Source organism: Erinaceus europaeus, chromosome 8, assembly GCF_950295315.1.
Source record: "Erinaceus europaeus chromosome 8, mEriEur2.1, whole genome shotgun sequence".
NCBI classification, from domain to species: domain Eukaryota; kingdom Metazoa; phylum Chordata; class Mammalia; order Eulipotyphla; family Erinaceidae; genus Erinaceus; species Erinaceus europaeus.
The window spans coordinates 71,871,439-71,888,277 of NC_080169.1; the positions used below are offsets into that span (position 1 = coordinate 71,871,439).

General features: G+C 33.8%; 1 protein-coding gene across 1 annotated transcript in view; it reads right to left on the bottom strand.

Moving 5' to 3' along the window:
* RELN (reelin) overlaps nt 1–16,839 on the bottom strand; it is a 561,009-nt gene that overhangs the window by 339,071 nt on the left and 205,099 nt on the right. The window contains exon 4 of the mRNA XM_060195660.1: nt 2,337–2,407. Within this exon, the coding sequence (XP_060051643.1) occupies nt 2,337–2,407 (71 nt within the window). The remainder of the gene's footprint in view (nt 1–2,336; nt 2,408–16,839) is intronic.

The window sequence follows — 16,839 nt, forward strand, 5'->3', positions numbered from 1 at the left end:
CAGGTGGTGGTAGAGCTGGTTAAGTGCACACATTACAATGTGCATGGACCCAGCTTAAGCTCCTGGCCCCCACCTGCAGGTGGAAGCTTCATGAGTGGTGAAGCAGGGCTGCAGGTGTTTCTCTTTCCCTCTCTCTATCTTCCCCTCCCTCCCTTCTCAATTTCTGTCTGTCTCTATCAAATAATAAATAAAAATACTTAAAATATATATTTTAAAAAGTATCATGCTTATATTCTCAAAAAGCACAGAATACAATAAATGTGCTTAAACCCAAAGCACTGATAATATGCTTGAAACTATAAGTAAAATGGGGTTTCCTGTTTTATTTTAATTTTATTTAGTGAGTCATCAGGGAAACAACTCAGCACCTTTCATATAAAATACTACCACTGAGCAATCTCCAGAAACCAACTTTCTCAGACAGACAGACCAGCAGACAGACACAAGAGAGATACCACAGCCTCACTCCATCATTCATGGAATTTCCCTGATATGATGAGACTTCTGTGTTTCCAGGGGTTAAGCCAGTTCCTTTAACTTAGAATGGATGTAATCTGTTGTATGAGCTAACTACCACTAACCTTTTAAAAAGACATGTTATTTATATAACAAGAGAAAATGTGACTAGAGTACTATTCAAGCCTATGTCCTCAGGTTTGCAAAGCAAGTGCTCTAGTCACTGAACAATTTTCCTGACTGCAGAATAATGTTTTCTGACTCAAGAATTATTTATGCACTCAGAAGTTTTCCACTTAGAGAAAGCAAAATTGACCACATATATGCATATATGGAAGAATACACACAAAACCATAAATGATATTATTTTAGATATCTTAAAAGTCAGTATAGGGCAGAGGAAACAGCATAATGTTTATACAAAGAGACTCTCATGTCTGAAGTTCCAAAGTCACAGGTTCAATCCTCTGTACCACCAGAAACCAGAGATGAGTAGTATGCTCTTGTAAAATAAATAAATAAATATAAAATCAACATAATTTTCCTCATTTATCTTCTTTAATAGTTATTTTTATTATTTTTTGATAGGGCAGAGAGACATAGAGAGGAAATGGGTGACAGAAAGGAAGAGCAAAAGAGAGACCCCTGTAGCACTGCTTAACCACTCTTGAAGCTAAACTTCCTGCAGGTGGAGACTGGGGATCGAAACCAGGTCCTTGCGCATGGGAACGTGTGTGCTCATCCAGGTGGACTACCACTCAACCCCTATACATCCTCATTTATCTTCTAAGCCTACTATATTCTCTTTAACAATGAGATAGCCAATACATTTTATTTAAATTTAATAATAACACTCGTTAACAATTTCCTCACAATACTACCTTAAATAAAAACCAATAATATATCTACAATGAAAGTGAAATATCATGTTTACAATAATTGGTTCCAAATATTTACAGTCAAGATGCTTAAATCAAGAAAAAACACAACGAAATTTAAAATAAAAAAGAAGATACATATGACAACAACTTACTTTCAATCTATCATCATTTTTTAATAACTGATAGATATGTTAGTCACTATGCAACTTTCTGGGGATTCAAAGAGAAGGAAGTCAGAATCCCTTTACTTGAGAGAAGATCATCACTTTTCACTTTGTATGAAGGGGCAAGTGCCACAAGACACAAAGTCAAGTGGAAACTCAAGAGACAGAGTGAGCAGATCTGGATAGGGGAATGAATTTTAGTTTTCAGCTTTTCAATGTGTGGGGGTATATGTATACACATGTATCACACTTGGATAAACATATGTTAATCTGGGAGAATTAGGTACATAGGAGACAGTTACAAAATAGAAGTCCCTTAATGTGACTTTATTGTTGCATACTTAGGCTATCTAAAAGTATTTATTGTAGGCACAGTTGAAAGAAAGTATATTACACACAGATCATATATAACACAAATACTTAAAGTAGTAAACATAAGTATTTTCAACAAAATAACAAAATAGCTAAGAAATTTAAATGGTAAATTAATCAGACATTCTCTTCATGCAGAACTCTAAATTACTAAGATTTATATTTCCAAGACAACTAAAGGTGACTCATTAGGATAAGAATATAAGAATAGGATGATTTTTCTTCTGGTTTGTTCTGCTCACACTGAATATTTTCAAACATCTACAGATTGTAATAAAATATGAAGGGGTCAATGATCCCACATTTAAGCACAATAACTCAAGAAATAGTATTTAAATGCTTATTTAGTATCTGAACTTATTTAGTATATATACTTTAGTATGTATATTTAGTATATATATTTAGTATAAATCAAAAATAATTTTCACACAAACAGCATGGAGAAACCAGAAATGATTCTTACCTCCTTGCTCACACAACTGCTGGGCTAAAGCATCTTTGAAAATAATCTGACCCCTATGGGTTGCTGTAGCCCTGAAAAGGAATAGAAAAATGTTAATTCAAATCTTATAATAAGTCTAGTGATGTTTTTTCCTAACTTCCAAAATTCTCAATGAAAATATTATTGTATGGATATGATTTTTTAATCTTTTTTTATTTGTTGGATAGAGACCGTCAGAAATCAAGAGCGAAGGGGTTGATAGAGAAGGTGAGAGACAGACATCTGTAACACTGTTTCACCACTTGCAAAGCTTTTCCCCCTGCAGGTGGGGACTGGGGCTCAAACTCAGATCCTTGGCACTGTAATATCTGTGCTCAACTCTGTGTGTCACCACTTGGCCCATATGGATATGATTTTTTTAAAATAAATTTGAATGGTGATAAAAATGAAGAATGCAGTCAAAGTTTAAACCAAAGAGCCAGATTGACTTAAAAAGGAACTGGAACATCCTTATACTTACTCCCAAACCTACAAATGTGAGCAAGTCTTAGCTGGAAGATAAAATCTGGAAAGGATGCTTATTAAAAATTCTTTTGCAGGAAGCCTTTGATATAAAGTGTTTGCTGTAGCAATAGTATTAATACTGAAGAAAGGTGCTCTTAGTGTGTGTGTGTGTGTGTGTGTGTGTGTGTGTGTGTGTTTGTGAATCGATAGTTACCACTACATATGGAGAACTGAGAGAGTGTATTTTAAAGTATTCTTTAAAGAGTTACTCAGATATTTTTATAATAACAAAATCTGTTCTAGAAAAATACATCTTTAACCCTACTGTATCTAATTCAACAACTGAAGGAGTCATACATGTTTTACCTCATCTAATCAGAGCTGTGCATATGAATTGGTGAAGAAAATGAAATTCTTCCAGCATATGTGTTATTCTGTGGTTATAATAGGAACTGTCTTATTAAAGGAAGAATTATTTATGTTATATATACATATATAGTGTTTTTTCTTAAAATGGAGCTTTATTACATATATAAATGAATTTAATAGAAAAATCACATCTTTTTAAGAAAACTGATTTTAGAAAATAAAACAAGATTTTTAATAATTAAAAATAAGATCACTAAAACTTTAGTTTTAACCAAATCTACCATAGGTCAAAAATAATCTGACTCATTCATCTTTACTGAAGATTATATATGTTAGATCATCAGATGGCAAATTTTGATCACTTTGTTTCAGTTCTATATATGCAGCCCTCAGTCAACATCTTGTCCTTTGTAGAGACAGAAAGGACCTCATGACTGCAAACACTCCCCACTCTGTTCTCCATGTAGACTTATATCTCTCTTTCAGGCTACAGATCTTTCGGATTTCCATGTTCCATCAAAACCATTACTCCTAATGTCAGTACCCCAAGACCTGCCTCTGAAAATAATCTGATAAAGGAAGTCATGCTAAAATGTCAATGAGTATGTTGCTCAAACTAACATGTTTGAGCAGAGAAAGAAAAAATATTAAACTTGATCACATACATAATTATACATTAGTGAGGTTTTTGAATGGTGGAAAGGAGATAAAATTGGAGAGAAACATCACTGGGTAACCTTCAACTCATATGGTGTGTGAAGAGTAAATCAGGGTAATCAGACCTTGCTGCATGTTGGTGAAATAATAGATAAACAGATACTACCACTCTCTATGTTCATATATGATTATCTCACCACTTTTAGTGAGTTGACCATGATAAGAACCAAGCATTGGGCTAACTGAATTCATAAATATGTTTACAGACTCATGAAATAATTACAAGTTTATGTCACTAGGGAGCATGAAAACTTTATTTACCTAAATGTATTGTTTAAATCTTAGTCAAGCTGAGAACTTCTATGTTCACATAGACTACTATTGGCAGTATTACTATCATAAATGTAGACTTGTAACTTGACATTTTTTGGGGGAAGAGACATATCCACCAAAATTATTATCAAGAAAAGTCATACAATGTGCAGTGTTAACTCACTGTTCACTTTTGTCATCTGGTTTTAAATATCTAATCTACTTTGCTTATTTCTCCTCATCATACTTCTTTTCTGTGCTTGGGCTTCACAGTTGTACAATGCCATTATTACTGACTCATTTTTGTTTCCATTGAATTTCAGATAGGCTCAGATAGAGAGGAAGATTAGAGGAAGAAAGAAAGAGTAGAACTGGAGGTGGACAGCACTGTTGCACCATTCATGAAACCCACCTAGTGTAAGCATAAACAATTTCTGGAAAGACTAGGAAAAAGCTGTTTGCAATTTTTGTCCCTACTCGAAATTCCTGACCCGATAATGGGTTCATGATTAGTAATTTCAATATGTTATCTCTTAAATTGGAGAGAAGAAAAGTGGTAGTAGCAGCCCAGGCAACCAGCCAAAAAAAAAAAAAGTTTAATTAATTATCCCACGAGATGTTTGCTTCGCTCTCCCCAGGGTGTGGTTAATATCAATAATAGCGAGCCTACTCTGAACATCTTTAGAGCTATAATGGGTCAGGACAGAGCTCACCTGGTCAAAAACACACTATGATGTACAAGGACCCAATTCATGTCTCTGGCACCACATGGGAGCACCAGGCAAGAGAGGTGCTGTAGTTGGTCGGTCTGCCTGCCTATCTATCTATCTATCTATCTATCTATCTATCTATCTATCTATCATCTATCTATCTATCATAATTAAAGAATCTTCTGGGAATGAAATCATGCAGGATCAAAGTTTCAAAGTTCCAGTGCACTCTTATGCATATGCATAATAAACATATAAGATAAAATATTTCAGTGAATTGCCTACAGAACACATTACTGACTTCAAAACTTTTATGAAAATGCATATACAGTATATATTAAGTATGCCACATATATTGCTTATATATTTATATTTTTTAAATTTTTTTAAAATTTTATTTTATTTATTTTATTTATTTATTCCCTTTGTTGCCCTTGTTGTTTTATTGTTGTAGTTATTATTGTTGTTGTCATTGTTGGATAGGACAGAGAGAAATGGAGAGAGGAGGGGAAGACAGAGAGGAGGAGAGAAAGATAGACACCTGCAGACCTGCTTCACCGCCTGTGAAGCAACTCCCCTGCAGGTGGGGAGCTAGGGCTTGAACCGGGATCCTTATGCCAGTCCTTGTGCTTTGCGCCACCTGCGCTTAACCCGACTCCCTATATTTATTTATTTAGATCAGAGCACTGCTCAGTTCTCAGTATTGATGGTGTCAGGGAATTGCACAGGGGACCTTTGGCATGTAAGCCCAGTGCCCTATCAAAGTGCTATTTCCCCAACTATAAAATATCTGGATGACGTAAACACTTACAAATAAATATATGTACAAATATGACTTAACCATTATAAATAATTATATATTCAATATAAATACAAAATATATATTCAAACATCGTCAAAATTACAGTAGCTCAGAATAATATATACCCTAGAGCTAATGTTCCCCATTTTTCAACCCATTATATATTTCCTTTCTTTATAAAAATATATAGCTATGGTATGGGGCTGGCAAAATAGCTCACTTGGATAGTGGACTGTTTTCCATGTCCACTACTGAGGTCTGAGCCCTGCCCTCACTACACTGAAGGCAGTTTAGGTTCTGTGATTTCTCTCTCCTTCTCCTCTCCACCTCTTTGTCTTACTCTATCTAGACAAAAAAAAGCCAAGTGGTAAAGTCCCAGAGACAGTTAAAATACACATACACACATCATGTGCAACTATGGTATATGATAGAATATATTTATCTCAAGAATCATTACTTAATGTAATTTATAGGTCTCTCCAAGGGAGGTTCATCAAATTTGTGGTACTAACAGCTATGTTGGTGTTGCCATAATTATCAGCAGTTTTTCAGAACAGTTCAGAAAAAATCCTTATTACTACCAGTTCTGGGGAGAAGACCAAATTTCTTAAACAAGCTTCTAGTAAGTACTTAACATCTTGTTGAGAGATGCACAGATTTTTAGACCAAATTTGCCAACACGCATCTCTAGGAAATAAGTAATTTTAAAATCCCTTTGGGCTGTAATAATCTATCATTTGAGAAGCTTAGTATCACATGACAAAAGTTCATTATCATTATCATATCCAGATCTTAAAGAAGCCTTTGTTGTTATGAATTTAAAAGAACATGCCATATTCTAATTTTCACTGAACTGTCTGCCCATCCCCTTTCAGAATTAGTGTGAACTGTGGTGAGACACAGTACAGAAGTCCACAGGTATGCAAACATAAAGACCAGTTTTGGAACACAGTAAACTGTCCCTTACCAACTGCGTGACTGTAAATTTCCTTAATAGGGAAGATAACAAAAATGCTGTTTAGGGCCAGGAGCATCTGGTTAAGCACACACTACAGTGCAGAAAGACCTAGGTTTAGACCCCAGATCCCCACGTGCAGGGAGAAAGCTTCATAGTTGAACCCGAAGTTGAGCTTCAGGTGTTTCTCTGTCTCTATCCCTCTCTACCTACCTATTCCTCTCCTCTCAATTTCCCTGTCTCTATTCAATAAGAACTTTAAAAAAAATACTATTTAATTATTATTGGTTTTCCTTCTTCGGAAACTTCTAGTCTCTCCACTTAGATAACTTTTAATTTTTGAAAGTAGAAGGAACGGTTAACTAAAAATAAGTTTTTCGTAGGGCAGTCAAGGATGCTGTGTCATGAGGAGAGAGAGAGAGGAAGAGAGAGACCTGTAACACTTCCTCAAAAAGCTTTCCACCTGCAGGTGGTGACCAAAGACTTGAATCTGGGTCCTTGCACATTATAACATGTGTACTCAACCAGGTGTGCCACCACCAAGCCCCTCTTTCTCTTCTATTTCCTCTTCCTTTTCAATTTCTCTGTCCTATCAAATGAATAAATATAGATAAACAAACAAATAAATATTTAGTTATGTTTTAAAAGTCGCATTTGGGAATTTAAAAATAATTGTGACAGATAATCTCCAAAGTAATTTTAAGTGAACATATATGAGCATGTGTACACAACATACATATAAAGACGCTCTGGATGCCGTCTATCACTGGGAGTGTTCCCCCCTGGAAAATGTGACACATGAACACTGGTGTGCTAAAGCAAACTCATATCAACTCATAAGAGCTTTTTAATAATTATATTTGTTTTAAGGTATAATTTAATTTGTGTGTCTATGAGTAGAAAACAAATTATACATTTCCATATAGATAATACATAACTGAAGTATACCTGTATCAACTAACTCACACAGACATACAAATTTCATACAAGTCAGTAAAACCAAAAAATAATTGATAAAGTATCTCCTAATTTGGGAGAAAAATGTCCATTATATTTATTAACTCTTAAATCTAATTCTTTTCACATCTCTAGCCATTGTTTTAGCTATAGCTTAATCATCTGAAAATTACAAAGCTCTCTTAGTTGGAATTATTTTCTAGATTGACCCACAAATCCAACTTCTACATCATGCCAGTTTGCTTTCTAAATTGCTTGTAATGTATCTGTAGCTCTCTATCCTTAAGAGAATTCTTCTAAATTCCTTAGAATGGTCTACAATGTTCTTGAAGATCCGGCCCCTGCCTGCTAGCTCACCACTATTTCCCATCTCACCCTGCAACTAAGCTACAGAGTTGTCTTTCTAGAATCTAGAGTATATGATTTCTTTCCTGCAAGATTTTTCATGCCTTGTCCCCTACTTCTGGAAGATTCCTGCCAAAATTATTTTAATCATCCTATATAAAATCACCCCAAACTCTCTTTTCTTTCTAAGACCTTCTACGATTTCCAAGATAATGTTACACATCTCCAAGTCTTAACACAACAAACTTGGAAAGGAAGAGAAGGTAGGACCATAGGAAAATAGGTAAATATTTATAAGTGTAGATAGATATAGAAATAATAGTCAACTCGTATCTGTGATCTTGGGAAAACTAATGCAGTTTCCAGTGGAGGGAACGGGGATACAAAATTCTGGTGGTAGGAATGGTGTGGAATTATACCGCTGTTATTGTATAATTTTGTAAATCAATATTAAATTACTAATAAAAAGAATAACATAACCTATTTTCAGAGTTCTTACATAGGGAACTCCTAGCTTATACTGATACAGTTTTCAACTAAGATCTATTTTTTGCAGCCATGTCTACTTTAAATACAAATAATATGGCCATTAACAAACTAATTTTCTTGCTTTAATTAAATTTTTAACATTCATATTTATTTTTTTAATTAAGGAAATGCTGGGGAAAAACACAGTTTTACAGCTTTGAAGTCCTAGTGAATAAAAAACAAACAAATAAAATGTACGCAAGGCATTGCTGAAACAGATGTTATGAATAGTCTTTCTTACCCAACATTTATCATTATTTTCAGAGTCATTTTGCATATTAAATTGATAGAATTTTTCTGATAAGTAACTCTAAATCTGAATATAACATGGAGGTCTTTGGACAAAAACAGAAAGAAAAAACCAAAGGAAACTAAAAGAAGAAGGAAAGGTACAAACTTTATATAAGCATCATTAGACTCAGACCATGCTGAACAAATTCCCTCAAAGAATATTTACCACGTAGATTTTGCACCTAATTTTATACATAGTATTTTGAAATGGATGAATTTGAATTTTGTTTTTAGCATCAATTTTGATTTTTTAATGTATAAAAAAATTGCAGGAATGGGAAACCAATTTATATTGAAATTAAATTTGTAATGGCTTGATGAGATTAGGCTTAAGTTAGTAACTATTTACACATGTATTTATTTTATTCATTTTGTGGGGGTGTTAGTGGCTCATAGTATGGTTGATGAAGCATGGATACAATTTCTCATTTCCCCATTATAGGAGTCTACAGAACACTCTCACCCATAACTTCAATCCTTTCCCATCATTATACACCAGGATTTCAATGTCCTCTCTACACTTCCCCTTTCCTTCCTTCCTCAGAGTCCTTTACTTGGCCTAATACTCTACAAATATTTTGTTGCAAATATCTGAGAGTGTGTTACTACAGATAATAAAAGAAGTTCTCTCTCAGAAGAGATATGGATTGTGATATGGGTCACCACTACCTGAACATAAGGGTCTATGTTCATCCCTAGTATCATACACATTCACCCAAATGCAATTGGAATTCCAATTCTCACTTAATATGTTTTAAACAATATTGTTATGTAATGTTACACTTAAATAAAAGTAATCATTTTAGTGAAAAAGAAATGAGAGTTTCAGAGTATAAAATACTAAAGAGAAGCAAATATTCACTGGTAGAGACAATCTTTTTCTTTTTCCCTTTTTATTTTGCTAATCCCCAAACAGATCTAAGAGAGAAGGTATCTCTAAGTAGGTAAAAATCATGTTTCAACTCATCTGTGTGAAAATGGACTTCTTTCACCAATTATTAAAAGAAGCATAAATATCAAATTTATGATTGATCACTGAATTTAAAAATAAGCAAAGGTTGATTAGATTGGCTTATGTAATATGAAGAATTATATCCAGCTGTTAAAAGCTCCCAAATCACCTGTTATATATCTGAAACTGAATTGGGGGGCTGCTGTGAACCAAGAATTAAGCTCTTCTTACTATTTAAATTCTAAGTAGGGGTCTGGCAAGATAGTTTACCTGGTAGAGGGGGTGACTTGTCAGCACACCACCCAGGTTCAGGTTTCTGACGTTCCACATGCCTCTTCACGTGTGTCTTTCTCATCCATTCATCCATCTATCTACCTATTTATCTATCTATTCATACATTTATAATCATATTTTTGAAGAAATCATAGCAGTAAAATTGTACACACATGACCCAAGTGAAACCAAATAAAAATATAAATAAATCCATAAGCAAATAAATAAATTGAATTCTCTAAGTGACTTTACGTGAATTTTATCAGAAAATTTCCTGGTTCAAAAAACCATATGCAATAGTTTCTTGATTATAATAAATAGACAATTTTTATTAATTAAAATATTATTTTCTTTCTGTCTCCACTGAATATTCAACAAATCACTATGGACAATTAATCTAATGAAATACTAAAATATTAAATGGCTTTGGGTAATCACATTCCTTAGACTGGCCCTGTTGATGTAGGATGGGTGTTCAACAAATAATTTCAGAGCTAATTTGAATTATGTCTCCTATAGTAGGATTTATGTATCAGATACATTTTATCTAATTTTATGTAATACACAAAACTATAAAACTCTTAAAAATATAGAAGTAATTTTCCATGACTTTGTATTTGAAAATACAATAAAACACAAGTACAGATGAAAAAAAATGGATTGCTGGAATTTCTCACAAGTAAATTCTGTGCAACAAAGCATACATTTTTGGAAGAAAGGGATTGGATAAAAGAACATTTGGAACCTAGTCTATAATGTGCAATGGGACCCTGGGTTGGGGGAGCAAGTGTCACCAAGACACCTAGATATCTGCCATGGGGAGATGAAGTGCTGTATCTATATGTTATAAAAATACTGTAAACCATTAACCCTTCAAAAAATAAGATAAAATAAAATTTTGTACAACAAATTATAAAGCTTATCATAGAGCAGGAGAAATATTTGAGCTCTGAACTCCAATTCCATAAGGCCCCAGAAAGAGAAGAAGAAAAGGATGACCATTCGAAAGTACTAGCAGATGCAGGTGTGACTTAGAACATAAGAAAAGGCAAGACCATAGGGGGATAAAGGTAATATATATATTATATTATTCCCATATCTATACATAAACTATATATATATATATATATATATATATATATAAACTTAAGTTATAGAAAAAATAGTTAACTCACACCTATGACCTTGGGTGAACCTACTTCAGTTTCCAATGGAGGGGATGGGGACACAGAATTCTGTTGGTGGGAATGGTGTGGAGTTATACCCACAATCTTGTAAATAAATATTAAATCACTAGAAAAAAATTTAAAAATACCTAGGTTTTTCTTTTACTTTCCTCAGAGTAGTACATTAAGAAAAAGCACATTAAGTTATTAATGTAATGATTAATTGAAAGTCCCTTTAAATTGCCTCGCATATTTACAGTAAACTTCTTTATGGAATGTAGATTGCATTTCAAGTAGGCTGTTGTCAAAAAACTAACAAAATTGAAATATGTATTAGAAGGCCAGCCATCTATATATAGTATCTAAACCTGTGTAGGCAAAAGTACAATCCTCACAAGTGTATTCAAAAAAATTTATGAGTGAAACCATCTAAGAGTTATTCTTCATATCTTTACTTATTTTACTCAGCATAGTCACCTAAAGTCCCAATTCTTTGCTCCAAATGACACAATTCATCCTTTTTAATTAGTGATTTATTGTATCAATAATACATATGCTATATAGTTATCATATACATGTATAGTTATCATAATACTCCTGAAATGCTATAATTTTGTATGTCATGATTAAACTACAAATAATATATCAGGTTGTCAGAAAAGTCATGACGTATTTTTCTGATTTTCAGTGCAAAAATGCATAATGACTTTTCCAGCAGCCTAATATAGGCAGTAAAAACAAGAAAGTATTCAACGATACCAATTGCCCAACATAAACAATAGTATGTATGAACATATGATCAAGGTACTCATTGGATAAAAGTTAGATTTCTTAATCTCAACACTACTAATAGTTAACAATTTCTTTTTATTGTTGTAGGGGCTCACTTATGTCCGGACAATGTTTGGTAGTATCCACTCTCTCTCTAACCACTAGATTCCAGGTATGACAAAAAATACCTTCATTGCCAATGACTCTTGGAAATATAGGTGGAATTGTTCCTTACTGAAAAATCACTAGAGTATAAGTTCATAAGAGCTCAGTCCATATCAATATTACAGTGCCTAAATACTCTCTTTACTACATTGAATATCATTTCTTCACTTATACTCTAAGAATTATTTCAAATTTGGCTTATTTTAGGAATTTAATTATATATAATACCCCCTTAATGACAAGCAGCATTTTATACTGAAGCTAATTTTTGTACAACAGTCATAACCAGCTTTCTGAATGGCTTTAGACAAAAGAGAAAAACAAAATTAAGAACACATACTGTGCAACAGATGTCTATATATATTGTCCCTGCTGGCTCAACCTCACCCTCAATTTTAGGAGAATTGTGTCTTAGTCATAGTTACTCTGAGTTTTCCTGAACAAACCCAGTGCTTGGGGTTGGGGAAGTTTAATACGTGTAGTGGTTTTGTTTAGAAGATTTTTCCTGTAACCTAGAACAGTATTGTTAAAGAAAACTCTGAATATATAAATGGGAGTTGATAGAAATATGGCATAAATATCAAAGTTCAAAGCCAAGAGCCTACCACAAAGATCAAAAATTCCCTAGTAAAGCAAGAGAAATTGAGTCAATTAATTATAAAATTGGGTATTTTAGAGCTGAATTACATGCTTACATGATTTCTTTTTCATTTTTTGTCGTGTGTCTGTGTGTGTGTGTGTGTGTGTGTGTGTGTGTGTGTGTGTGTGTGTGTTTTGTCTACACTGGGACATGATTGTCCTCGGCTGACCTTTTCAGATAGAGAGAAACAGAGACAGACAGAGAGAAAGAAAGACACCATACCAGTATAGCTACCTCCAGTGTAGTGGAGATTGAGCTTTTCATTCCAATGGCAGGAATTTAGCTAAAACAAAGCATTTTTAAACTTAAAAGAAATGTCAGGAAAAAGAAGAATTAATAGTGAATATGTGAAAGGAAAATTTAAAAATTATTTTGGAACCAGAAGTTGAAACTTCTGGACTAATATCACAGGAAGGGGGGGAAGGGTACAGGTCCTGGAAAAGGATGACAGAGGACCTAGTGGGGATTGTATTGTTATGTGGAAAACTGAGAAATGCTATGCATGTACAAACTATTGTATTTACTGTAGATTGTAAAACATTAATCCCCCAATAAAGGAATAACAAATTTAAAAAAATAAATGATTGAGCATCATTACAATTTTCCCTAGTAAACATAAATTATTTGAATTACATGGTGGATATGGCTGTAACAAGGAAGATCATTTTTGGCATAGTTTGGGCTCCTATAGTGTGATTCTCTGGCTTCTTATGAATACTCTATTTTTTGTATGTTTTAATTACATTTTCATTTTAATCATATTATAATGCTATAAGCACATTTTCATCTTTCTGTAGTTCATTATTGCTGACTGCAATAGTAACTGCTAAACCAGTCAATCTGTATAAATAATAGAACAAGCTTCTATTGTCTCTCATCTGATATAATGCCAACTAGTTGGTCTACCTTTTCCAAGAGGGAAATCATGTTTTTAAATTTGTTATCTAACTTTAATGTCCCTGGAGTTACACAGTAAATTCCTTTAGGATAATGAACTGAGTGTATACACACAAAACTTATACCTACTCAGTTTTATGTTATCTCTAGATAACATATGATTATTATATGATTATTTAAAAGCCCAAGTGAATTTGTTTTCCTTGTGATAATTTAAAAACAGTGGCAATTTAGTGACCTTGGCTTTTCTAAATTACTCATCTAACAGACATCAATTAATGTTTGTCTAATTCATATTTCTGGAATAAATTACCTTTTCCTGATGAAGAAATAATATAAAAAATCTTGATTTTCAACCTTACATATTAGCTTGATTTCTGTCTGTAAGCATAACTTATTAGAGTAGAACAGATTCAATCCTGAGACCCTGGGTATAATTCATAGATTCGTTTACAAAACAGAAATATTCAGTTGTTAAATAAGCTTAGAGTCTATAGAAAGTGAGTTCATAGCTAGAGTTACCCTTAGATAACTATATAGTATGACCTACATGCCTGAAATTCTTAATTAGAAATTTATTCTTTGAATAATAATTTAATGTCTCTGTAAAATCAATTTGCTACTTTAATGTTTTTTTGGAAGAATGATTTTAGATTTATAAATAAATTGCCAAAATGGCACAAGAGAACTATGAAACACCCTTCACCCAATTTTGCCTATAGGCATTTCCTCACATAAAGATGGTAAATTTGCCATTACTGATGAATTAATATTTGCATTTTGTTATTTCTTCTAATCAAATCCTTCTTCCATACCTCTCCTCCCTCAAGTATCCAATCCAGAATGCCACACCATATTTAGTAAGATCCCTTTTTGTAAAGACAAACATTTCCAGGCAGTATAATTTATTAAATTGCCAACCGACCCTATTACAAACACGTTTATTACATCAATTTTCTTCTGGAAGTAAAAGATAAGGATAGCATAAAAATCCTGAGCTTGTGAGGATACATAAAGGAACTGTGAAGGGAAAGAAATGCTGCCAAGAAAGGAGGTAACAAATCAAAGCCAAAAGACATTCAATTTTGCCTGGGGCAGGCCCTGCACAGTTACGTGTAATTAGCTGCCTCAATTACTACATCTGACTAATTTTAATTTGAGAGAAAACAACAAATCATTAAGTATGGTAATAAGTCACAGATCAAAATCTTTGCATATGGATTATACAAGCTCCCTGATTTGTACTCTTGGTCAATCACCATTTTGCTTCCTACATCTTTCTAACTTAGTCCAGGGTGAGGACAATTGATTGCCCAACTCTGAACGGAACTGCTCAGCCTGACTCTGCAGATCAATTCAGAACAACTCTGCTATTGAATAATCTTCCCAAAAACAAAAGTCCTGGACCAGATGGCTTCACAAACGAATTCTACAAAACCTTCAGCAAACAGTTAATAGCTATACTTAGAAAGCTCTTCCACAAGATCTAAGACACAGGAACACTTACTTCCACTTTCTATGAAGCCAACATTGCCCTCTAACCAAAAGCAGATAGGGACACAACAAAAAAGGAAAACTACAGATCAATACCTTTGATGAACATATATTCTAAAATATTGACAAGATCCTGTCCAACTGGATACAGCAGTATATCAAAAAGATTGCTCGTCACGACCAAGTGGGATTTATTCAGGAATACAAGGCTGGTTCAATATACGTAAGTCAATCAATGTCATTCACCACATCAATAAAAGCAAAGCCAAAAACCACATGATTATCTCAATAGATGCAGAGAAAGCCTTTGACAAAACCCAACACCCATTCATGCTCAAAACACAACAAAAAATGGGAATAGATGGGTAATTCCTCAAGATAGTGGAGTCCATATATAGCAAACCTACAGTCAACATCATACTCAATGGACAGAAGCTGAAAGCATTCCCCCTCAGATCAGGGAATAGACAGAACTGTCCATTATCACCATTATTCTTCAACATAGTATTGGAAGTTCTTGCCATAGTAATCAGGCAAGAGAAAGAAATCAAAGGAATACAGATTGGAAGAGAAGAAGTCAAGCTCTCACTATCTGCAGATGATATGATAGTATACATAGAAAAACCTAAAGAATCCAGCAGAAAACTACTGGAAGTTATTAGGCAATACAGCAAGGTGTCAGGCTACAAAATCAATGTACAAAAATCAGTGGCATTTCTTTATGCAAACATTAAATCTGAAGAAGAAGATATCCATAGATCACTCCCATTCACTGTTGCAGCAAAATCAGTAAAATACCTAGGAATAAAGCTGACCAAAGAAGTGAAAGACTTTATAATGAAAAGTATGACTCACTATTCAAGGAAATAGAAAATGATACCAAGAAATGGAAAGACATCCCATGTTCATGGATTGGAAGAATTAATATCATCAAAATGAATATTCTCCCCATATACAAATTTAACACGATACCCATCAAAGTTTCACCAAGCTTCTTTAAGAGAATAGAACAAAAACTACAATCATTTATCTGGAACCAGAAAACACCTAGGATTGCCAAAACAATCTTGAGGAAAAGAAAGAGAAATGGAAGTATCACACTCCCAGATCTCAAATATATTATAAGGCCATCATCATCAAAACAGCCTGGTACTGGAACAAAAAAAGGCACACAGACCAGTGGAACAGAATTAAAAACCCAGAATTAAACCCCCACATCTATGGACATGTAAACTTTGATAAAGGGGCCCAAAGTATTAGATGAAGTAAGGAAGATCTCTTCAATAAATGGTGCTGGGAAAACAGGGTTGAAACATGCAGAAGAATGAAACTGAACCACCTTATCTCACCAGAAACAAAAATCAACTCCAAATATCAAGGATCTGGATGTTAGAGCAGAAACTATCAAATCCTTAGAGGAAAACATTGGTGGAACACCTTCCCAACTAAACCTCAAGGACATCTTTGATAATACAAACCCAAGTGCAAGGAAAACTAAAGCAGAAACAAATCAATGCTGCTACATCAAATTGAAATGTTTCTGCACAACCAAAGAAACTATCACACAAACAAAGAGACCCCTCACATAATGGGAGATCTTCACATGCCATTCATCAGACAAAAGAATAATAACCAAAATATACAAAGAGCTCAGCAAGCTTAGCCACAAAAAGCATTACCCTATCCAAAAATGGGCAGAGGATATGAACAGAATATTTACTACAGAAGAGATCCAA